The sequence below is a fragment of the Trachinotus anak genome, unplaced genomic scaffold, assembly GCF_046630095.1.
Source record: "Trachinotus anak isolate AG129_WGS33_773 ecotype Australia unplaced genomic scaffold, CSIRO_AGI_Tana_v1 ptg000013l, whole genome shotgun sequence".
Taxonomy (NCBI): Eukaryota; Metazoa; Chordata; class Actinopteri; order Carangiformes; family Carangidae; genus Trachinotus; species Trachinotus anak.
In genome coordinates, this window is record NW_027273864.1 from 29,643,425 (window position 1) to 29,669,223 (window position 25,799).

General features: G+C 38.9%; 2 protein-coding genes across 3 annotated transcripts in view; one reads left to right on the forward strand and one right to left on the reverse strand.

The window, feature by feature from the left end:
• Positions 1–216: 216 nt before the first annotated feature.
• Positions 217–25,799, forward strand: part of cenpp (centromere protein P) — an 89,897-nt gene continuing 64,314 nt past the window's right edge. Inside the window, exons 1-6 of one of the 2 annotated variants that reach the window (XM_071494867.1) lie at positions 217–326; positions 871–1,029; positions 1,114–1,268; positions 1,558–1,646; positions 4,048–4,136; positions 10,760–10,856. In XM_071494867.1, the coding sequence (XP_071350968.1) occupies positions 872–1,029; positions 1,114–1,268; positions 1,558–1,646; positions 4,048–4,136; positions 10,760–10,856 (588 nt within the window). In that variant the 5' untranslated portion in view covers positions 217–326; position 871. Of the gene's footprint in view, positions 449–870; positions 1,030–1,113; positions 1,269–1,557; positions 1,647–4,047; positions 4,137–10,759; positions 10,857–25,799 lie in introns of both variants that reach the window. The other variant, XM_071494868.1, reaches the window with a different exon arrangement.
• ogna (osteoglycin, paralog a) lies at positions 14,172–25,396 on the reverse strand. Its single transcript, XM_071494869.1, has 6 exons — positions 23,203–25,396; positions 20,635–20,698; positions 19,340–19,504; positions 18,032–18,234; positions 16,962–17,054; positions 14,172–16,733 (listed from the first exon to the last, which is right to left on the reverse strand). Exons 1-6 carry the CDS (start codon positions 23,356–23,358, stop codon positions 16,563–16,565), a joined length of 852 nt encoding a protein of 283 aa, XP_071350970.1. The 5' UTR covers positions 23,359–25,396; the 3' UTR covers positions 14,172–16,562.

The following is a 25,799-nucleotide window of genomic DNA, read 5'->3' on the forward strand; positions in this document are numbered from 1 at the left end:
ATGAGAACATAATTATTTTTCCTTGATTAATTTAGCTCAAAGCTGTTCTATACGCCTTTCAATGTGAAGGGGACTCCCGCAATTTTATGTTAGAAAGCTTTTCATTACGTGCCTATTAAAAGCATTAGAGCGATAATATGTAGTTTTAAAAATGTTTTTATGTACATTGACGGTATTATTATGTACAGGGATGCGCACTGTCCGACCAGTTTTTAGAGAAACAATTTGCCCCCCCCCCCCTCCGATTCGTGAAAAGTGGTAGAGTCCGGAGGGCGCGATGCTCTGAACTGTTTTGGTCGCCAGGAGAAGAAACTGGAATCGTTCAGGTGAGCGAAAGAGTTCAAGTGTTTAATGAAACAAAATTAAAAAAACATTTATCTATTTGGATACAGAAGTTTAAGGTGACTTTTATTTAAATAACGTTTACATTTTAGCGGAGACGAATACGGTAAGCTACCTTTAGACAGTTTTTAGACAGCTAACCCACCGTAATATCACTTTAGCTAGTTGGATTTTAGTGCTGCTGTGATTAAAACTGATGTAACCGAAGTCAACCCTTTTAGAGACGTGTATTTTATCGTTTAGACCATCAGAGACCCCTTTTCATGCGTTGGAAGTGCATTCATACTTTAACTTAATGTGAACTGGCCTCTACCTGAGTTTACCATTGGATCAAAACAGTTGAATTTCACATAGCATCCTGTCAGCTCGTCCTGCTAGCATAGCAGTTGGACTCTTTTGTGGCAGTTCTCATGCCGTCCTGTTGACGTTATTTGCTTGATAATTGATAAGTAGTTTTTGTGCTGTCTTCCTCACTCCTTGAAAATTCCACGTTATGTTTTATTGAGTCAATTGGTTTCTGTCCTTCAGCATGGAGGAGAAGATGAGTGAGGAGAACATCAAGGAGGTGAAAATGCTGGAGGCTCAGATTCTTCATCTCCAGGCTGAAGTTGCAGCGTTGCAGTGCCAACAGCAGGACACTCACAAGGACATGACATTCCACTTCAGAGGACAAATGCAGGATGCCCTGTGAGTTTTATTTTTATTCTTTAACTAGAAAATGGTAAACAGAAGTGCTGTACTGTTGTAAAAGTTTGTCATTCATCTCCACAGGTCGTATATGTGCGGACAGAGACACGTAGAAGGGAGGGAGAAGGTGGTGTCCAGGCTGAAAGAGGAGCTGGAGGAGCTGGAGGATGATCTGAAGCGACAGACAGAGATGAATGGCATCAGTCTGAACAGCTGCAGCACAAAGACTCTGCAAAGCAGTAAGAGAAGCCACAGTTTTCATTATTTTCTGACATTTTATTGAATTAATGATTAATCAATGAATCAGGGAAATCAAACCAGCAAAAATCATCAGTCAAAATCATTGTTAGTCACAGCCCTAATTCTTTAAATGTAGAGGATATTGTCATCAAGGTTGTATGTAAACATAATTTCTTAAACATAACTTTTGTTAGTTTGCAAGGAAATACCACTAGCCTCCTTTCACCGTGTCCCTCATGGTGTAACGACGTACTTAAACTGGTGTGATGATGTGTGTGTGTCCACTAGGTGGCAGTAAGATGGTCCAGCAGGTCTGCGTATCAGGTCACTGCTCTGAACTGGTCTTCCAGGTGGAGTTCCAGCTCTCTGAGGTCAAGGTGAGACTTATGAAGAGTTATTGGTAAAATAATCTGAAGAGACTGAAGCTCTCAGGTTCAAACCACAGAGATACTGCCGCTGTCACCCCTCGCCAAGGTACTATCTGACAAGTGGAGTTGGTTGATTGGAGCCTTTTAGCTTCTCTAAATATATTTAAAAAACACATTTCATCTAAGATGAGGGTATTCTAATTTTGCCTTGTTTTCTTTCCTCCTTTCCTTCTACTAAGCAAAGCCTCTGATCATTTCTGCTCTTTTTTCTGTTCTTTTGCTCTTCCAGAGTATTAATAAAAGCTGCAGATTAAACTCAGCTGTGCAGAAGAGCACTTTGCAGAATTACAGAAACTATTGTTGGAACTACACTTGGGTAAATGAAAAGACTTTAAAACATTCACACACATGTCCTTTGCTCAAGCACAATTTATCGTTCAAGCTTTTGTGGTCAAACAACGACTGATGGTGCAGTTTCTTTTCATTTAAACTGTTGAGAATGGTTCTGGGACACACTTGTGCACTCTGCCCCTCACAGTCTGGGTGCTGGTGCTGTGTTGAGCCAGCAGAGAGAGACAGAGGGCCATGATCAGTGGTTCACTGATGAGTCATCAAGTGCACAGATTAGACTTGAGCAGCAGTCTTGAGGAAAAAGAAAAATCACTGTCAGGTCTTAAATGTCCAATCAGACATCATACCAAACTGCCTCAGAGGAAATAATGCCAAGAGGTTTAGGTTCCGGTTTAGAAGTCATCTCTTCAAAACAAAATAAAGCACAGCCCTTTAAATGTGTTTTTTGTTTTATAATCACTCCCACAACATAAAAGTTAAGATCAAATAATGTTATAAACTAGACATTTTATCTGTCACCTCTAATTGTGTCATGCACAAGAATTGCATTAAAAATCTCCTCCAGGCAGGGCTGTTCAACTTTTTGATTTTTTTTATTCTATTGCTCTAACCTGAAATACTAAAACATAAACTAACATCAATGATCATTTAGTCCATACCTTACTTTGAGAAATGTAAACATTTTTTCTTCAAACCTCTCTTTGTTAAATCTTCTCTAAACAAAAGCAGCTGTACCCAATCTCTGTCCAAGTAAAATACAACCTGAAACAACTGTCAAATTTCTGATCAAAATCAGGGACTATCTGATCAAAGAATATGTTTTCCTTTTGGACCGTCACAGTTAACAAAAATAATGGTTGACCCTCGACGTCAGCCAACGTTGTATATGTCAAGTCAGCAGTAATTGTGATTTTATTGGTGGGAGATTCTGTATTATTGTGATCTGTAAACCTCCCTCAAGTGGGTCTAACAGTCCTCTGGTTTTCATTCTAAGTCGACCACCAGAACAGCTGGTTTCATTGAGTCACCCTCCCTGCCTGGCTTATGAAGTACCATTAAAACTGTATTTTTTTTCCTTCTGAAATTTTAACTTGTTTTGATAAAGACATTAATTATTAGGTTGTGTAATTTGGAAACAGAGTCGTTTTGTAAACACACACACACACACTGTCCACTTGGCCGTATTATAATTTGATTAATATTTTCTTTTTGTATTGCAACATATTGCAACATGATGTGGGCTAGTTCAACTTCCAACAACCTTAAAAATGTTAGTGTTGCAACCCATTTGAAACCATTCACAGATATGATTTAACATTTAAATGGATGTTTAAAAGGAATACGCCAATATTTTGGAGAAACATGCTTGTTCTCTTTCCTCCTGAGAATGAGGTGTTCAAGAGAATATCAGTCTCATGTCTGTGTGTTACAGATGACGATAGAGTCAGAGCGTTTTTAAGCCTAGCTTTGCATAAACACTACATAAAAACAGCTAGCCTGGCTCTGTTGAAAGTTAAACTGACGTGAAACTGATGTCGTTCTTCTAATGAATTAGCAGCCCTGGGTTTCTTGACTCTTCCTGCTAAATGTACGGTGTGCGCTTCTCTTTCTCAAAAACATGCTGTCTTCAGTAAAACATTAATCTTCATCACAGCTCTGCTCCAAGAAGAGCGACACACAGTTCAGTGAAACTAATGATGAGACTGTAAATGAACTATATAAGAGTAAAGTTACTCCAAAACAGGGTCTAGACATGGTGGCAGTTATTTGAAGCTTTCAGTTTTACTTTCAAAGTATCATCAGGTGCAGGCAGAGATGTCGAGAAAACAACATTTAATGATGGTACAGACCTACATTGTTTGTGAGATATAACAGCAACACAAATGAACAAACAATGCTCACGTTACACAAACAACTTTTAAACCACTATGCAAGGAAGGTTGATATCTGGTGAGGGCAAAAAATATGTGTTATTTTTGTTGAAAATCAGTGGATCTCCTTGTAAATGTGTCAGTGTGTTTTTTTTAACTAAGTAATTGATGGTGTGTTTGTCCTGTAGGAGGGTGAGAGATCTGAGAGGACAGTCAGTGATCTGAATGTGGTGATGGATGCCAGTGACCTGCAGAACTTCAGCAGCTTCCTGTCGGGGTAAGAACTAACATAACAAACTAACTTGATGTTAAGATGATCTGATCTTCTTCCCCCTGGAGTTCTGTCTGTGAGTTCTTTTTTCACACTGATCAACCCCCAGGTGACATTGATCAGGATTAGCATATACCTTGTTCTAATCAACATCAATCAATCAGAGGAATAGTACAAAAATGCATCTCTGTGCATCAAACCTACATTGTTTTTATTTGCTGGAATTTGAGAAATAAAGTTCACAGGTGAACTTGAACCTCTGAGCCAGACATCACATCCAACAGGAAAAGCATTTTCAGTTTCAGGCTTCAGTCGTGAACGTGAATGATTGACCTGTGATGGAACCCAACACCTTTGGGTGATGGAAGAACTAGTATTTATGACGTCTTGTGCCACCACAGTGAAGGGCAAAATTGTTTATTGCTGTTTTGAATGTCCTCACTCGAGAAGCCTCATGTTCTTGAAAAGCGGTTTTGAAGCTCAGAGTGGGCTGTTCCTCCGTCGCCATCTTGCCAGTGCCTGACTCCGCTGAGCTCCTGGCTAATCCAAAAATGGGCAAAGAGGTGGGGTCTGTGTGGAGCTGAGACTTTGGTGACATGTTACTTTGTGGCAAGCACACGCTCACTCACCTGTCTCTCAAAGTAGCCACGCCCTCAATTGTTCAGAACTTGAAGCCTTAATAAAATTTAAATGGATGAGTTATAAAAAAATTCACCCCCGTACAGTTGTCATAAAGGAGGAAATTAAATAGAGACCAATGTCTTTTGTACCAGGCTGTAAACATGTTTATTTCTGCTGTAAAGTTGGACATTTTAACATGGGAATCTATGAGGACTGACTCACTGCTGGAGCCAGACTCAAGCAGCCATTCGAAGAAGTGGTGTTTTTGGCATTTGCGTGTTGGCTTTATTTTTTATTTTTTATTTTTCAGCCTCAGTGGTTGCTGTTTGGGCAAGACGTCCCAATCATTTGAATGTGGAGATGATGATACCTTCATACAGACATCTGTTGCACTGTGTTACACCTCAGAAGTTGTGTAACAAATGAAAAAAGAGAGTTTGAGTTAAAACCCCTCTTACTCTCTCACTGCCACACCCCTGGCCAATCACTGCGTTCCGTTTGTAATTTATTTACTTTACATCTGCTTGGTACAACGCTACATACATAATGGATATTGGATATTATTCCTGTCAGGATGAAAGGGGTCTGTTTAGTTTAACTCAAGCGTTTATCAAAGTAGAAGAAGAAGATGTCAAACTGCAAATGCCTCTCATCCAGCTGAACCTCCTCACTCACACATGACTCGCTCTTGCTCCGTTTGCTCTTTACTCACAAACAACAAGCCTTTCTCACATCAGACATTTTGACCTGTCAAACACAGGTGTGACTCATTACGTCCATAATGGCTGCATTCCATTTAGGTGTGCTCGCTTACTGGCATTCCTACCTGTAAATGGAGCGCAGCCATCGTTAATATTAGTTACACCTGTTCTTTTCCTGCTTTGACTGTTTATAAAAAAAATATCTGAGCCGCATCTGGTCTTTAGGTTTACTCAGTGACGTCTGCAGCTTTGGACTCTTAGCCATAGTTTTTGTTCTACCAGATGCTTTTACGCTGCAGGAAACTGTTAATTGTTATCAAAGCCAGAGGGTTACAGATCATATTGTAACAGAGAATCTCTGTTTCACTTTAATCTGAATTTCCAAACAGGCGTAATGTAACACTTGACCTTTTGTGCCCTCCATCTATAGTCAGGATGAGTCTGCTTGTGACACATATCAGTTCCAGCAGGGTAAACAATTGAGCTCTCACCTCCTATGAGAAACTCAAACCATCATCTGAATGTGGGAAAATGATAAGAAGTATTTGTTCCGTAATGTCAAAATTCAGTGTATAAACCCAGCAGGCCTCGTCTTGCACAGTAGAAGATATTCCTGAAGTGCTCCGTCACTCTGATGTGTCACATGTCCTGTTGTCCTCTCAGTAAACTACACTCCTCTTGTTCTGTTTGTCAGTGGAGGAAATAAGATGCTGTGCTGAAGAAATAATCATCACATTAAACCCTCGGAAAAGTGATTAGTGAGCCTAACAGATACTTTACTGATATTTTAGTGTTTAAAAAAAAAAATCCAGTAACAATATTTTGGTTCATATAGTTTTTTTTTTTTTTTTTTAACAGAAAAGTCATGAGATAAACATTTTGAATCCCTTAAAGGTATATTTCAAAGAACAGTGAAGATATGCAGTGACAGACATGCAGGATGCTTTACAGTGTAGCCCTGAACGTGTCAGCGCTCTCTGGTGGACAAACTACGTCACTTAGACATTTTTTGTAAATGACCTCAAACACGTCTTTGATATTTCATTAGTCGACACATTCTTTACGCAGATACTGATAAATCTGTGATGAGATAAAATCAAACAAATACATCTGCTCTTTTTCTATTATCATTTATTAACACAAAGTAAGTAGTAGAATGAGGTAGCATGTTGAGGTTTATTCATCTTCCACTGCTCTGGAGGAGCAATTCGCATTACACACAGCACACTTGTTATTGTTATGTTTCATTTGTTTTTTACACAGTCAAAGTTTTTTCTCAATCATCTTCTTACAGCGATGTGGGGTCTTACATGAACATGATTTTTGCATCAGTCTTGGTTCTGTATTTCACATGACATATTTCTGTATTTGTGTGTTTTCTCTGTGCTGTTCCCACTGGATTAAAGATGTCACTGTCAAACAAATCTGCTTAAACCGCACTGTGAAGGCTGTGTGTGGGTGTGCTTTGAACCGTGTTTATTTACTCTGGAATATTTCAAGTTATTGAGAAATTCTGAAGTTTTGAAACCAAGTTGTTAAGGGCTTTGAAACAGAAACCAAGCTCAGTGTTATTTTTCTTATTTGTTGTTGGCATCCTTTGTAGTGTCTTCAAAATCTGTCCTAAGCACTATTTAGAAAAATTCAGCATCAGTGCTGAATCACTAGATTACCTCCAGCACCCTTCAGTGTCAACTATGGTTATTGTCAATATACAACATATAGTATATATTTCAAGTGTGTCCCCATGCAACAAAGCAGTTTGCCTTGAATCTGTGGTGAAGTCCAGTCTTTCTCTTGCTGACAGTATTGACCTGGGCATCAGGAGCACCTGCTTTGTTCCGGACCCCTGTGAGGCCCAAGTGATGCTCTGTCTCACTTGTGGTATATAGAGTAAGTGTGTTGTGTTCATATGCTCAGGTGCATTTTCTGTCCTTATAAACACAGTCTGCCAGAAAGTGTCTGCTGTGCCAGTGGATCAGAACCACAGAGCAGAAGTCTGATTTGCTCTATATCTGAGGCCAAAGCACATCTGGATTGTATGGTCCAGTCTACAGAGTCTGGCAAGAAACAGATGGAAAAATACTGGAGATAATGATTCTGACACACTGCTGCCTTCACTCTCTCTTTGCATGTGTGTGTTATTGTGTGTGTATCTGTGTGTGTGTGTGCGTGAAAGTTTTACAGTCCAGATCAGCCTGATAATCTTTGTTAAATCAAGCTGGTCTGAACTGTTAAAGATAAACACTGGCTATGGGATTTTTATTTGTTTATTTTTCTTCAGCAGACACATCTGTCCTCCTGTCTCCCTGAAGTGGTTTCTTAACTCACACAGGCTGTGTAGTGAACGTAGCATGTCAGTTCAGTTTCACTCCTCTGTCAGTGTCACAGTGCTGCGTTCTGGGTGCCTGCGTTTGTCAGAATCACTCTAGTTAAACAAGTAAGACAAAAGAAAATAGACCTGAGGCTTTAAGAGATGCTTCATGTCACATGTAATATGTGAGCTGTGATATGTGAGGCCTGCGTAGACAGCTCTCCTAAGCCAGGTACAGTGTCTTGTTCAAGTTTTAACACAGGATCTTTACACACTGAATGTTATCGTCCTTTCAGGTTAAAATCTGACTTTATAAGTCTTTAAAATCATGTTTTTCATTTTAGTGTAATGTGTCTCTTTCATCCAACTGTTTATTAGCAGAACTGTTGAAAACTCTTCCAGCCCAACAGAGAGCAAGTGACTGGAAGTGCTGTTGATGCATTGCATTGTGGGATGGACTTAGAGGACTCAAAGCAGACTGGATGATGTCAAACTATCCTAAAACACAGTGCTGCTCTTTTCATGTGGGGATTCAAGCCAACTGATCCATGAACCATTTTGACTCTGAGCCCGCAGTTGATGAAGCGCTGATCCAGGCTGTCGGGTTTCTGAAGCACAGTTTGTGTTTCCTGGTCCAAGACAGGCCGATAGTGTGAAGCCAAACTGTGCTGAGGTCAAAACAGCAGCTGGAGCTATCAGTCAGCTCTGAAGCTAATGGGGACGTTTACTTTCAAGACAGTAGGCAACGATTAGACAGTATACATGCATATATTTTGGACACTGTAATTAAACTAGTTTTGCTGTGTAGTCATAAATGTGACACAATGTGACAATGAATCTGATTTTTGTTTGTGGGTAGAGCTGCAACATCCCATTATTTGAAGGGGATGGGGTCATTAAAATGAAAGGATTCATTTAAGTTTGTTAAAGTGAAGAACTTAACTGGAAAATGGTGCAGGACAAAAAGTGGCGTGGTTCTCTAAACTGCAGATGTGGCTCATGTTGTTTTGCTCATCGATGGCTGTTTCCCTTTTTGGAAAAGTAACCGAGTGAATCCGAGCCTTTTTAGTCATGATAAACAGGAGGGATGTCATCTTTCTGTGTACATATCAATAAAATATCAACTGAAACAATTGCTACAAAAATGGCAACAAGTGTGGAGGAATTGGACGCAGCCGTACAGCCTGTTGTAGGTCGACTTACAGTCAACATGTTTCTTTGATAGACATTACAGATGTTAAGTTAACTGCTCACAGTGTTTGTGTTGACTGAAAATGACCCTGAGAGATAGTTTGACTGGTTAAGATAATGACACAAAAAAAATCAAGGGGGCGAACAGATCGTTAGGAATTGTTTCCTGGGTACCATGAACATTCAAAGCAAATATTGCAGTAATTTGATTAGAAGGTGTTCACATCTCATGTATCCTGTATCGTGTGCTTGTTGGTCTCTAAGAGATATTGATCAGCGCTGCCTGTTTCTATTGAAAATGTACTGTTCAAAAGTATGAAAATATTAAATATTTGATCTGTCTAAATTTAAAATTCACATTGTATTAGCGCAACAGGCTGTGCTTTGTAATGTTGTAAGGATGTTCCTAAATGCAGTGTTACTCTGATGGCCTGCACACCTTTCTCCTAAACCAATGATTAGCTTGTCATTCACTGAGGCAGCAGAATAAATTCTATAGTACAGTTTAGGATGAGGCCACATGGGCTGTGTTTGAGTTTATTTGACCAATAGTTCTATTTTCTCCCTCTGACAGGCATCAATGTTTCAACTCAGCGTTGAGCTCATTTTTTTCTTTTGTTACCAACCAAAATGTGTCTGTAGCACAGAGTATCCACAACAGTACAACAAATGACTCTTCTAGTCAAAGAGTTGTTTGTTTAATTTGATCTTTTTTTTTTCCACTGTTTGCTGCAAACAATTTTTACTGCTTCTTTGGGATGATGAACTGGAAGCCTGTACAATTTTCCAGCTCCTCACATGTTATTAGAATCACTACATGATAAGGGTTTTACTGTCAGTGTAGTTTGGTTCTACACTGATGATATATACAATCTGCATCATTCAGAACTGGTTAGATCAAATCAGTTTAATAAAGCAATACCAAACCAGGGATCAGTCTCTCTCTCTCTGTCTTTTTGGTAGTGCTCCATTATATGGGAGGGTGCTGCCATGTTTCCATCAGCTCTGTGTGGAATAACAGTTGTCTGGAAACTTTACCCGACTGCCGTCTAGCCCCGGGCCCCCATGGAAAACTCTGGAAAGCCTTTAGCAGAATGTCCCAGGTTCACTCAGACAGAGTGAAGCAGACCAAAACAAAAGATTGTTATTTATTTATTTATTTATTTGGTATTATCATTGTGATATTCAACATATTGTGTATCAGTTTTTTTTAACACCTTTTAAAGGTCCTTTTATTCTTTTGTTAATTTAAATCAACCTTAAGTCAGTTCATCATGACATACTCCGGCCTGGCATTCATCCACATTGTTTGAAAAATGAGACAAAAGTTGCTTAAATTTTACCGACTGCAGTGAAGATCAACTGCCTCTGTTGATTGTATTTTATAGTAATTTAGGGAAACATAATTGAATTATAATGGATAATAAAGTTTTCATGTTTGTCATTGAGTGAAAATCAAAAAACACCTTGGTCTATGACCAAATACCTGCAAAAATAATCCCATCATCCCACCCTGTGGGATTTGAATTTGGATTGAAATGATCAATTTTGAGGAGGCAAGACTAATACATTTCCTTTGGAAAAGTAGTTTTTTCTGCATTTTCAACTTTATTGGGCATCTGACAGTGAATGTTCAGACAGGAAACAAGGATAGAGAGAGGAACATGACATACAACCCAGGTCCTGAGCAGTATCGAACAGTGGACATCACAGTTATGTAGCATATGCTGTAACCATTCAAGTACCTGGGACATTAAAAGGAAACAGTTTTAATGACGTGTATTATATGTACTTTGTCATTTCAGGGTAGAGGAAAGCAGGGATCTTCTGCTGTTCTTCAGGACTCTACGGACCTTCTCAGACAGATGTGACGACCGGTGCAGAACCTTCCAACACTTCCAGGTAAGTGAAGACGCACGACTTCAACCTGGCAACTTCAGCCTCACACATGCTTTCTGCTGTCGCTGACACGTAATTGACACACATAACTGATTGCTCCTCACAATGAAGATGACTGACTGTGTATTTGGCTCGGTTGGTCCTGTCCTCCTGCGCAACATGGTGAACGCCACCGATCACTTGGCAGCAGGATGACCGAACATGGCAGTATTTTGGCCCAATGAGATTTTCCACCGTTTTTCTTTTAAATTGTACGAATTGTATGTGAGTCCAAAAACATGATCCATCCTTAATTCCTTCAGTGTGGAGACCAGATGGTCCATCAGTCAGTGTGAGGACAGACAGACTTAAAACGGAAGCTTCATGTTTTAATTCTTCTTTAACCTCAGTTTGACCCCTGCTGAGTTTCACCCTCATCCATCTGTGGAGGACCCTTGTTGTCTTGTCCAACTAGAGGTCAGAGGGTCAAACCTGAAGGTCTGGGTTTCTCTTTGTGGTTCAGAATGGACTGGCTTCAGGTTTTACATTTCAAAATGGCAGTAAAATTCGGACACTGCCTTGCTATCCTGAGGCAACTCTTTACCACCCACTGTTCCACCCACAGGACTCCAGCACTATGTAGAACTCTCAAAGACTACCAGCATGCATTGAATATGTTCAAATATGTGTTGATAGATTGGATGTTAATCTTTTTGGCCATTGAGGTTATTTTCAAAAAGAACACTGTTGTTAAAATAAGGTAGGTGCAGAATATACAACTGCCGTCTTAAAAACAAGGTGTCTCTCTACCGTCAAAGTAAGTTAATGGAATTGTCAAAATTGCTACATGGCCAAGTGTAATATCCACAGTAGCTGAAATTTTTTGATAAAGGTCAAATGTGTCACAACATGCCTTTAAATGAAGCATTGTGATGCCACAGAAATTTCCCAGCCTATAAATCACATTCTATAAATCATATGCTTGTGTGGTACAGACTCCAGCAAAAATCACATTATTATCATTTTTCAGTGAAAATTAAAAAATTATTCCCACTAATCCTGTCACTAATGACACAATATCTGTCAAAAATAATCGTAAGATGATTATCTTTTGCACTTGTTCATCTCTACTTCAGAACAGTCTGACAGTACAACAGTGCCCATGTAATAATGACGGGAAAGGTTAAATTGTATGAAACTCAATGGGGGCTTGCAAAGCAAGATATGGAAATCCTTATCAATGCTGTTCTTCTGGAGAGCTCTGTTGCGAGATTAGCGACAGTATGGAAACATTTCATTTTCAAGCCTAAATTTGGGTAAGTAAGCAGAAAGATACAGTAACGTGATTGATTGTTGTGTTTACAGATGAATGGTTGGACAGATAAACACGATACAAGAGATAAAAAGGTAGCTACTCAGGTCACTGTAGCTATTCTAGGCTGAAACAATAGATTGATAGATACTCTATATGTGTAGTTGTCTCTTGGCATTGCCTGAAATCATGACAATTCTAACTTCTAATTGTAACTCAGTATAGTAACTACGCACCAACGTCCCAAAAAAGTGCCACTTTATGCAGTGGCTACTGTTGGTGAACTGCGTAGCTTCAGGCTGATGATAGAGTAGGAGAATTAAGGTCAGTACAGTGGGTGTGAATTAGTGTGAGCATGGTAAATATCAGGGTGAGACTTTATTGAAGAGGGAGCACTAAAATGTCAAATAGTAAATCAAGCTGCAGAGGCAATATGGAACCTATTCTCCTGTTTACTTGGAGAATGTAAAGTTCTGCCAAGTTGGCTGGGCTGAAGGAGGATTAACCCACATTTTCCATACTTGCCTGTGTGCTCTAAACTCTTATTTTGCTTTACTTGCATTTTTGTCAGTGTTATTATGGAAAATGTAATTCCCATTGTAACTGTTCTGCTGTAATGTGGGAAGTGCCTTGTATGCTGATTTCCATGCTTTAATGACACTCAGACATGAACATGTACTTAGAGGAATAAACAAATAAAGATATAAAACAAAGGGTTCACATACAATCCAGGCCAGGAGTTTTAACATTTTTGCTGCTGCTAGACCACGACATAAACCAGCCAGTCACTGCAGGAACACAGAACTGCAGATGATGGTTGGCTACATACCAGTTATAAACCACATTCATTTACAAGCATGTGGCCAATCACTGATTAAGATTTCTCCATCAAAATATTAGTGTTGAATGTCTCTGAACATAGAAACATGCAGTTTCTACAGCCAGTCAGTCAGTCATTTTTGTTATGCTAGCATGTGGCTTAAAGATGGCAATATCAGTATCAACTTAACAATATTAGCTAGAGCTGTAATTTCTAGACACAATTTCTATATTATGTCATAGACATTTCTGTACTGACATTTATTGGTTGACAATAAACTCGTATTTCGACACTGAGTTTTTGTTGCCACTGAAAGTAAACCAGATGAAATCATAATCCTCTGCCATTGTCATCATCCTGTTCCTTTAGTTCAGTTAAAGTCTTTAGTTCTGTGCAGTTTTAAGAACATTTCAACCTGTAAGGGCTGCTAGCGGGGCTTTGCATATAAAATGTGGATTTTGAAATTGCTTGTGGGCTTGAGCATTTATACTCGAATTATACTAGAATAGCTTGTACAATTTTCAGGTGTATCATGGCTATGGGGATGACAGTCAAGTTGAATATGTAGTTCTGCGTTACATGGATACGGTATGATGGGTACGTTTGTAGGGTCGGTTGCTACCGAGTAGTTGATGTGCATTGCCTCGAATTTTAACTACACATATGGGCGGAGATTGTTCACAAAATGAAGGAAGCTGAAGACAACGTCAGTTATCTCCTGCTTTCAGAAATACAAATCTGACAAAGAAATTTCCACTGCAAACTTCCTGCTACCTTTGTTCACTCCTCTCTTTCTCCTTACAGTGACTACAAGGCAATATTCTGCCATTCAGTAATGAGTCAAGACAAGCCTTCCGTTTGTTGTTCTTCAGGATATTGCAAAATGAATGAAAGAATGTAAACACAGTTACAATGTGAAAGCATGATACAACCTGATCATGTACAAAACATTTGCCTACTGTTGTGGTGGTGTGACCTACAGGTGAGATCTGGAGGTAATCATCATTATCAAATTATAATCAGTCTCTAAAATATCTACAACAGGACCATAGGTACAGCCAAAACCCCCTGTGTAAAGTATAGTTGTTGTTTTGGTGGGCTTGTCTTTTTATTCAAGTATAAATGTAATTTAGGTGCTGGCATAAATAGCTACATTGAAAACACTCATCCTTATGTGTGAAAGACTTCAATAATGATTATAAACACATTTTAATTAAAAAAGTTTAACTTTATTAAAATATCTTAAAAACATAGCCATGTCACATACACATCTTCCTGTACACCACTATCTTATTCACATCAGTAATAATTTCTGAAGTATTTTTATTACTGGAAGGGAAGAGTTAGGGACACAAGCAAGACATTTTAAAAGAAGACAAAAGAGAGTGAGGAGTAATTTTCACATTACTATAGTTCATAGATACGTTGCTTCCCAGGTCATTTCAACCGGTGTCTATAAATTAAAAAGAACAAAGTGAAGTTAAGTCACAGAATACTAAAGAAAGCCTGCAGCTGGACAATTCTACATGGCCACTGCCCTTATGGAGAAGCGTTAGTAATGGAATAATTAAGAGTGAAATTAATTCACACAATGGTAGAGCCAAGCCCAGAGTGTTGTGTTTATTTCTAGTAATTCTTCTGAGACAACACTTAATGAGAAAAGTATTTACAGACTATTCTTGCTGGCAGTTCAAGACAATCTAATGTCTATCAGCTGTCTGAGTCAGCTGGGATCAATAGTCTGACAAGAAAAAAATTCTCAAAGCAACATAAAATGAATGTAATGAGAAATGTTAACAATGCTCACAGGCTATTTTTCTTTGAGTGCCTTTTCAGAAACTTTTTCCACTGTCACGAGACAAGATTCACTTGAAGAAAATAAGACTAAAAATCAACATGCAGGTATCAAGTATTCCATTTGTATGACTGAACTGACTTAAACTCTGCTTGGAAGATACTGTAGCATCTTCTCTCCTCATGTCATCAGGACAGTAAAGAAAATATTGTAAGAGAACATTTTGATTTAACTTTGATTTGATTTAAGTTGTGTTTTGTGGCGTGTTTTAGCTAGGCAAATTACAAACTCAATTTCTCTAGAGTTGTGGTCTGGAACTTTTATTCTGCAACAGCATTAATGCACTGCGGCCATGTATTGTACTTGCAATGATATCTGTCCAAAGGAAATCCCAGCAGACCCACAATAAGCAAGGTGAAAACATGTGGGTCCATTTGAAGCACCTTGTGGACATATTTTATGCAGAATAGTATTCAACAATACTTTTGTTTTTAATTTAATGTAAAACCTTGATAGGAAAGATTTTCCACTGTACAAGATACTTGTGTGGATCAGTAAAAGCACCGAAGATCTTAAGAAGGTTGGAGTGATATTTTGAATCTAAATTTCTTTTTCCTTAGAGCTTATACTTATAACAACAAAATGCTTCTATTATAGAATTCATTTCACAAAGTATGAAAACATTGGTCGGTTGGCACAGGTAGTTAAAAGCAAGCCTGTTGGCTTGTGGCTGCAGATGTGTGTTGGTTCAGTGTCACAAGCAGTTTGTGTAGTTTCATTCGTCCAGGTAGTACAGCGTCAGGTCAAAATGAAACAATAAATTGGACTGTCGCTATGGAGGTGATGATGCTTCTCTACTCATTCACATCAGGGTTACATCAGTTCTACTGGTTTTACATCACCTGTGCAAAAGAAATTCAGAAGACACCTCAGATGTGGTGTTTTCAGATCTTTTAGTTTATCTGTCACGTACACTCCCAACGTGAATGCTTCAGTGTGCTTCAAACAAAGTGTTTTGTCAAATTTATCAACAGCATCTGAAGCCCCCTTTCCAATGGTGGAATCGAAGGCTGTGTTGGACAGTTTTTGTAAGTTGTCAGACAAACTGACAAGTCCACTTTAGCAACGATTGGCCCAATGTGTGAAGGTGTGAAAGTAGGCAGGGTTTGAACCTCTTTCTTAAGCTCTGCAATCGTTTTTTTCAACTTTGAGGAGAGACTGTCTGAAAGTGTGTACCATTATGTCCACTTGTATCGTTCAACACATAAAGGCTGCAACACGATGCAAAACACATTTGTTGGAGAGAAATCACATAGGGAGCTGGATGCAGTCACAAGGAGGTCATAATGGCAGGCTTTTTATGCCACCTTTCAGTGAGGATATTCATAATTATTATTCATAGCAGAGTTTACACATGTTCGGACAAACTTTGATTTGAAGCATACCAAGGACTTCACACACCTTTTTCAGGTGATTTTGTGCCAATTCATGCAACTAAAACTCTCACCAACTCTCGTGTGCAACTTCCTGCAGATGCTGTTGCAGAGAAATGCCTGATACTCCACCAGATAGAAATACCAATGAAGGCCAGAGCAGAGAAACTCCTTCAATTCTACACATTCAGTCCAGTGAATGGTTTCATTTCGACCTGACAATGTCACAAGCTGTTTGTAGGTTTGTTGAAGTAAAGACATTGACACCATGACCAGTGCCCCAAAATCCATAACGTCACGGTATCCCCCCAGCTTTGTGGGAAAACTGTTCCGTCAGCAACAAAGGGGCTACAGTAAAGTTTCTGCCTCCTCAGCGGTACCTTCCGACAGGCAGGACCTTCATACAGGTGAAGCTGTCGGGGTACTTGGACAACACCACAGGGTTACCATCCATACGGACCTCATTTAGGCTTAGTCGTAGGTAGTAGGTGTCATTAGACCTGCAGAAGGTGTCTTTGCTGACCTCAGTGATGTTGTTGTTCTAGAAGAAATTAAAACAATGTCAAGAATGTAACAGAGTGAATAAAATCTAAGCTGGTAGAGTCGAAATTCGCAGCATCAGGTTTAAAAAATTATCCTGTAGTCTTTATTTACTTCTCATTCAGTAAATTCTAGCAACAAAAAATAATGTATTCTATTTTGACTTACTTGTACTTTATTTTCTGAAGTCAATGAATTTGTATATATTTTAGCAGTAAGAGATACAAACCTGTAGATGTAAAATCCGAACACTCTCTGGGATGTGTGGAACAGCTTCCAGTTGGTTGTCAGCCAGGAATAGGTTAACCAGCTTAGTCATTTTCTAATAGGAAACAAGTTCACACCACGGACACTCACTAGATTAAACAGTTGTTATTAGTTGTCCTGTTACAGGGCAGGAATTAAAGGTGGACTTGCAAATATATACAGCATACCTGACTATAATCCACACACTGTTTAAATCAGATATACAGTATTTTGGAAGTAACAAAGTTATATGGATTTGTTAACATTTTCAGAAATATGTTTTGTTTTTTTTTTTTTGTTTTTTTATTTCTTTCTTAGAGGGAGCTGAAAAGATGTCATTCTCATGTCTGTATGTATGAAGCTTGAGTCAGGATACGGTTAGCTTCATTCACCCTAAAGATTCATTAATTAACATGCTGCATTGCGTTTGTTTAATCCACACACAGACAATAATTTTAGTTAGGAGCTAGAGCAATTTCTTGTAGAACAACAGCTTGGTAAAGTGACTTTGTACTGCATGCTGTGTCGTCACACTGAAGTTGCCTTGTTCATATTGTATCGGGCAACCTGTGCTATAGCCAGAGCTGTTGCACCAAAGTACTGTGTTATTGGACGTGCAGTCAGAAAATAGTTTCAACCTCTTCCCCTAAAATCACAAACTCCTCATCTCATTCTTGGGTGGAAGAAAATGAGTGTATTTCCCAAAATGTTGAACTACTGAACAAAATAATTTGAAAATCTGCAGTAAGACAACAGAAGGTTTGTGACCTAAAGTGTTGTCACACAGTATCCTGAGGTAAATGTAGTACACTCTGTCTTCATCTATACTGCAGCATTACATTGCTGAGCGGAGCTCTCATGATTGCTGTACTTAAGCTATTTCATTAAAACTTTTGTTTTTTTGGGTTCTTATCTCTGCAGATCACTTGCTAATCATACATAGACATAGTTCTGGCCATTTTAAAAAATGCTTTGATTTGCTCCAGTCCTCATCTTTCAGATCAGATTTGGACATTCCTAATTGAAAAAGTTGAGAGAGGTGATGATGTGTACCTTGAAAGCGTTAGCTTTGACACCCTTGGTTTTGAGGAGGTTGCGGTTGGCGTTGAAGGATGTGAGTTTGGCAGGAAGCATTGGAAGTTTGACCAGTCTGTTCTCAGCCAGAGACAATTCCTCCAGCAGGGTTAGCTGAGAAAATGCCCCATCTTCAATCTCTGAGATCAGGTTCCCTGTCAAGTCAATCCTCTTCAGAGTCACTGTTAGCAGATGGAAAAATCATTTAAAAAAAAAAAAGTTGTAGTCACTTTCTTTTCTTGTTTTGCTGGCATATTGATGTTGAGGTTAGCGTCTCCCTGCATTGTGTTTAGCATTAAATATTTTTTCATCACAGTTTATACTTTTTGATGTATTTGGTCACAAATCATACAAATGCTGATTTACTTTTGCACTTACATAAAGTTCAAAATCTGGGCAGCATGGCCAAGATGTCCAGACTGTTAGCTCCAGGTTTGGGTCAAGCTCCAAAAACACTAGATTCTACATTTTTCATAATACAGCTTTATAGTGTCTTTCGATTAGACTGTCCCTGCCTGGGAGGGACACAGACATGGTAAAGACCCACATCTTTCAAGCACCTCCTACAGTTTGTAATGCACCATTTCTGATATTGGTAGTCTTCAAGACCAAGCTGACATTGATCTCATGATATCATTATGACACCAACATGAGCTTGGCATTATATACAGTGGCAAGAAAAAGTAAGTCAATCCTTAATTAGAAATACCTGCATTTATAATAAATTTGTCTTAAAATATGGTCACATCTAAGTTACAATTATTTAGTTACGCCAGAGGTAAAGCAGTTCTATAAGGAAGAATGTGCTAAAATTCCCGAACATTACCGGAAATGCTTGTTTTAGGTTATTGCTCTCAAAAACATTTTGAGCAGTTATTAATTGCAAGGTTTCACCTACTCTTTTTCACCAGAACTGTAAATGTTTAATGGGTGTTTTCAATCAAGTGTCAAAAGATTCTAATGTTTTGTGGTATAGTTAAAGCACCATTGTGTTTGTCCAGGTCATACCAAAGAGTTCACTTACCACTGTAGCAGTTTTCATAGATTGACCATGACTAACTGTGTCTAGTAAACTGATCGTCACTTGTAAGAGTGGCACTTACTCTAAATAAGAGAAAACAGTACACGTTCTGTAAAATTTTGATTTCAGTAGGAATTATCTCATCAAAGAACAAGACAAAGATGACAAAGCATTCTCCACCAATTTTCAGTCTTTAGCAGCATGGCTATGTTCAAACTTTGCTGAGCAGTCAGCAGGTTGTGATGGAGGTAGATTTTTAGACTTACAAATATCAGCAAAGTCCTTGGTGCTGATCTTTTTGATCTTGTTGAAGCGGGCGTACAGGTAGGCCGTCTCTTTAGGCAGCGTGGGAACAGCAGTCATGTCTGGACTGACCTCCTCACAGTAGACTGAGCCAGTCAGACACACACACAGCAGGCAGGTGGGTAGGTCTGCAACACAGGGTCACCACACAAACATCAAGCCTTCTTCAGAATACTCTGCAGAATACTTTGCTTATTTTCATGTCAACATAGAGCTGTTGCAGGCATTATTGAAAGCTTTAACTGACTTTGCTGAAGTCACAGAAGTTAATTTTTATCAACCAACCCTTGACACAGGACTACTAATTACTTTAATTACTCCATTTGAGAAGGTGGTATTGTTGCTTAAAAAATGAGATTAACGATAAATTGATAATAAAAATAGTTAATAGTTACGGATGCACAATACAGTATTCAGATAGGCTGTGACATTTGGGACTTTAGTCTGGGCTGTTGACACAAAAAAGATGTGATCTGTGGATTCATGCTGCATCAGCAGGGATTCATCTGACCAGGCTATTTTTTATTCCAGTCCTCAACTGACCACTTCTGATGAGGCTGTGTCCAATGCAGAGGCCACTGCCCGCAAATTTCTGTTTCTTGGCTGACATGGTTTTCTGCTGTTGTAGTGTTGTGCATCCTCTGCTGCTTTTCTGCTGACCACAGTTGTAAAGAGTGGTTATCTGAGTAACCATAGCATTTCTTTCAGCTTCAATCAGTCTGGCCATTCTCCTCTGACCTCTCTCATCAACAAGGTGTTTCTGTCCACAGAACAACCCCTCACTTGACATTTTTAGTTTTTCCCCACCATTCTTACAGTCAACATCAAATTTACACTCAACTCTAGTGAGGGAAAAATCTCAGGAGATCAGCAGTTTCAGAAAATACTCGAACCAGCCCCTCTGAGTTTATCCATTGCAGTGCTGCAACATGATTGGCTAATAGGATGACTGCATGAATAAGCAGGTGCACAAGTGTTCCTAATGAAGTGCTACATGAGTGTATGGCTTGTGTCTTTAGAGATAACCACCCAAGCTTTTGGAATTGCTATTGGCCAACATATATTCCTGGATTCAAACCCAAAACAACCACAGTTAATCTCTAAGTTATCTTTGAGTGTCTTTCCCAGGCCTAAAAACCATAAAGCAACTCTCAAAACAATTGGCCAACAATTTTAAACTTCCCTTTGCATTTCAGTTAGATTATCTTGTGTGTGTGTGTCACAAGTAGCTGATAAGGTAACCAGGTCTTTCTCTTACCTAAAGCTTCTGCTTCTTCTGGGGTTGGGCTGTCATCAGGTTCATCAGCAGGAACCAGGGCCCTCTGCAGAAGAAGACATGACCTGTTCATGTACTGGCCAGCTTATATACAATATTGACCTTGCCAGGGTTAAGAGGTCAGTTTTTGGAAAAATGCTCACACATTGTATGGTCAGATTTTGAGTAGAAACCAGATGAAGATGATTGTATATATGTGAATATCTGTACTGTCTTGTACTTGGTTCTTTCTGGAGTCAGTAACATTAGCATGTGAGAGGTAAATACAAAGTTAACTCTTCTTCAGCCAGTACATTTACACAAGGTGGAAAGGGCAGCTTTTATGTCATAGTTAAAGTGGATCAAATGCATGGCTGTTGACGACTATCTCTTGCTCATTCAGGAATGTGGACCTGAACCCAGGTTTTCTCTTCAGTTACAGTGATGGTGATCTTAAGTCTTACTGGTATTAATTCATTGTAAATGGTATGATTTGTAACTAAAAGTGAAAGGTAACTAATGTGATGTTAATCATTGGAGAACAATGAGTTATTAGCGATCCTTTTGATTCTAATAAACAATGGCTACATGGATATTCAGACTGACAGTTGGTGGGGGCTTGCTGCTTCAAGAACAGGTGAAATGAATCTGAATCCAGGAAGGCCAGTATCAGTAAGCCAGAATTTTTCATTTTTTTCAAATGGCCAATTATCAATACGATAATCGCTTTATACACCATCTCCAGGTGAACAGTAAAATTACACTGTTCATGTTACAATGTCATTTATCAGGAATGTGTGCTTGGATGTATTTGATTGGCCAGTGTAGTGCGCTCTTGGATGTTTCAACAAAAGCTCTTGGATTATGTTTCTGCAAAAGTTTAGCCAGGTTTGACTTTTTTGCTGCATTGCCTCTCCATCTTGTCTCGCTGTGCCAACACAGCAGCCTGCCTGAAAAGAATAAGGAGGCTGCGATTTGTGACACAGTTCTGCTCTAAGTCTGAAAGCAGACTCTGCTCAGTGTCCTCATTATCTCCAATCTAACATTGATTTCCAGGATATATTGGCTTGCAGAGCTCTCTATAGCAGTCTATATTCTGCAGCTTGTTAGTCACTTACAATTGGCCACAGCCTTATCTTTGGCACTGTGCATGATTTTAGTGTCTGTTTCTGGCTCTGATGTCTGATGTTCCTGATAAATTAGCTGTTGTGGATAAGTAACCATGCCTGGTCAATACATCTGTTTTTTGGCAGTATCTTTGTACTCACAATGATTCATGACCAGTAATGCTGTAGTGCTGCATGTGGGAGCCAATGGGAAACAGGTTAGTTTTAATGTGTTGTGCATTCTTAGTCCAGTATCCCAGAGCAAAATGTCAACCTCAACCCTGCTGCTGGTCTCTGAACTGACTGACCCTTCAATCAAATGGAACAAAGTTTAAAAAAAGAAGTCAGCCTAAGTGCCTAAGTAGTTAACTGTATCAGCAGTAGGGTATGCAGTCTGTCTCTGAAGGGTCTGGCACAGACAGAATCTTCTATGAAAAACAGCTGGTCCCAAATGAAGTTGTGACCCATTAAAACTGAAGTTACATTTCATAGTCATATTCTCTCACATGTATTTCTTTCCCTCTCATTCTCTGGGTTGTTTGTGGGTTTTTTACTTCCTAGAAATGTTTCCCAAAGGATCAAGCAGACCAGACTTTGGTTTTGGTACATCCAGATATTTCTTGAAAAGTGTGGTTAGTTGAGGGTTAGTGTGGTTTGGTCAGGGTTTGGTTTGTCTGGTGTAAGAACAAGTTAGACAGCAAGGTGTGTGTGTGTGTGTGTGTGTGTGTGTGTGTGTGTGTGTGTGTGTGTGTGTGTGTGTGTGTGTGTGTGTGTGTGTGTGTGTGTATAAACTTTGAGCTGAATAAATTATCTCTCACAGGAGGATGATGAAGTCAAGTGCTGATGTTTCTATTGTTACCAAGTTGGAGAAAACAAATTAAACAACTAACCCATAAAGTTGATCATTAAATTTTGACTATTGCCAACTATCAATCATGATGTAATGCCCTCCTCTCAAGGAAAAGGTAGTCATATCTTATTAGTTTATATTTTTTCATCTTTTTAATCACCTCTCTTTATTTTTTCCTACCCTGTTAGCAGAAATTTGTCTTAAAAGATTAAATTTGCCCCGTCTCACCAGAATTTTGGCAGTGTCTCTGTGCCCATACTGTAAAAAGAGCAGAATATTTGTCCTTTTTAAATAAATTCCATACATAGGATTGCATATTTTACTTGTTTATAATTTTAAAGAATATTTATCACCCTAATAACTCACCTTAAACTATTATGTAATGATGATGACAACAACAACAACAACAACAACAACTGTAAAGCTTATCTTTTTAAGTCATTCTCCAAGTGAATGGCATAAACACATTGCTGGTCAAAATTGTTTTCTTGCTTACACTGGACTAGTTGCAGAAAAATTAAATCTTGAAGAAACAAATAAATTAAAATTTAGTTTAATGATATGCATTTTTCAGAGTTATTAGAGAGGGCATGATGTAAATAAGAAAGCTCTTACCCTAGCCCTCCTTGATTTTAAATTGTCACTGAAGTATCCATTCAGCTCCCTGCCAGGTAGAGATCCCGGAATCAGCTGTGAGTCCTGGTCAAACTTCCTGGCCGAGGCTGCCACCAGCCACGGCACCAGCATACAGGTGAATAAGAAAGTCTTCATGCTCTCTAAAGCAGTGTGATGCTGACACACCAGCTTGCCTGAGTTTGGGTCAGCAGCTTCTCTCAGCTACGAGCCCTTGTTGGGATGTGTCAAACGACTGTATTTAAAGGCTGGACCAGTAGCTTCCAACAGACTCCCAACGCAGAGTTTGTAGAACAGAGCACTTAACCCTTCCCTGACCACCCACCATCCATCTGCTGTGAGAGAGAGCGAGAGACAGGATATACAAAAAGAGGCAGACACACAAAAAAGGGGCACATATGGAAAAAGACAAAGAGTCAAAGAGAGAATAAAGTGTCCATTTTTTTCTGTTAAATGCCCTTAAATGTGTACAGGAAAAAATATGCTCTGAAAAAACTGCAGAGAAAGCAGAAAATTGAAAGTTGACAACCACAGTGTGAGTGTGTTTTGTCAGGAGGAATGTCTGTGGTCTCTGCCCAGCCACTCAGTAATGACTCGTAATAACCAACCTATCTTTTATTAGGCTGGATGAGTGTTTTTTTTTCTTCACTGGTTCTGTTTTTCTCTGAGCCCTTGGGCAGGCAACACATTTAGCAGCCGAACTGACCAGTAGTCGTATCTGCTTTGCTTTCTGGAAGCCTCCTCGCAGAGTGACTAATCTTTCAGGTTACGGCTGATCTTACTCAGTACCTTCACCGCTTTTGAATTCTCAACCAATTAAACTTGTTCAGGAACAGCAATGTTTCTCAGCTAATATGATGACAGTACAATTGAATCTGAGGTAAAAACATAGTCAAAACTTAAGTCTGGACAAGTCTGGCCAAATTTTATCAAAGAGATCTAATTTGCATGATTTGATGGTTCCCATTAATTAGACGTAAGTGTTTCTGTCTCTATCTCCTTTTCAGAAGTTTGAGGATTCTAAAGATTCTTGTATGCATCAAGGTTTAAGGGTATTTCAGGAGGTTGTGTTGCCACTGAGCTGGTCCTAGTGTACCTTTAGGAGATTCAAGTGGACTTTCAGAGGGTTTTAGGGTTTAGGTTCTTAGATGCTTCAACATCTCTGAGAGATCATCCCAATTCCACAGGCTTAGATAATCTATGAAGGTGTTCTGAAGACTGCTGATGTAGCAAAACTTTATGTTGGGTTCTCCTTTCCTTTAGTACCCACCTGCACATTATTTAGAAAGCCTAAAGGAGGTTGTAGGGTTCCATAGAGTCTTACATGTTTTAGTGGTCATTGAAGAATTTCTTGGAGTCATATAAGTTTTAGAGGTCACTGGAGAAGTTCTGGGGTGCTTCATTAGGTTTTGCTTGACATTGACGATGTTTTAGAGGTCCTTAAAAGGTTCCTGCTGTTCCTTAGGGGCTTAAGTTGAGCATTTATAAAAAATATAGGGGTCATTTTAGATAGTTCAACATGTTTTGCAGTAATGTGTTAGACAACACTCTCCAACATCATCATACATCAAAACAACAAATGAGGGAATATATTTTGGAATAATAGTGTTCATCCCTTCATGAATAAAGGACAAGGAGCACTGATGCTGTTGTAGAGGCTTGTTGTTTGTAAAACCTTTTATGATGATTTTTACTTTCAGCTGTCACCCATCTGGAGGTAGTTCTTTATCGTTGTTTTTGTGGTTATGATGTAAAGTGAACAGGTACGGATTAAGTGTGTCTTCATTCACCTTGCTGCTGCCTTCATTGACATGACAGGCTGTAAGAGTTTGCATGATTGTAGGCATGGACTAACCCATGTTGATTAAAAGTGTCAAGTCACAGCCTAAATCTGTCTTTCTAGCACAACGTGCTCTATCTAAACCAAACCGAGGACTGTTTGTGTGACTGGAATAAGGACAGTCCCTCCAGCAGCAGCATTTGGTTTACTTATTGCTTCCTTCCTGATGCTGATGTTCCTTGAATGAGAATGAAAGTACAGATGCCTTTCATCTTTGAGTATTTTAAATCTTATTTTCAGTTCTGTTTTCTGATATGTATACTTCATTTGGCTTTTATAACTTTGCAGGTAGAGCAACTACCAACAATTTTAAGTTTTGTTCACGCTTGGGGAGGGAGGACCTCTGTTAAGTAATACTATACATATAGTGCTCCATTGAACATTAAATGTGCTGCACACACCTCTACAATGAAAAGTGATTTTACCCATTTTAAATAGTAAGGAAAAAAGAGAAAAAAAAGAAAATTAATATGTGGCAGTTAGTGTTAATATTGTGGCAGACTGCTACAAATAAATCAGTGTTTAGAAAACACTTTTTTATTTTTCTTTGCAGAACCAAACATAGACATCTTTGATGTAACACTGTAAAAGTGTTCCACAGAACAGTTATAATGGTTTTGTTTTGATTGTGTGTATGCAAAGTCTGATTGGAAATAATTTGAAACACTGACAGTTGACGGTTAATAATCTAGTGAGGGTTAATAATCATAAAAATCAATCATCCATCTATCCATCCATC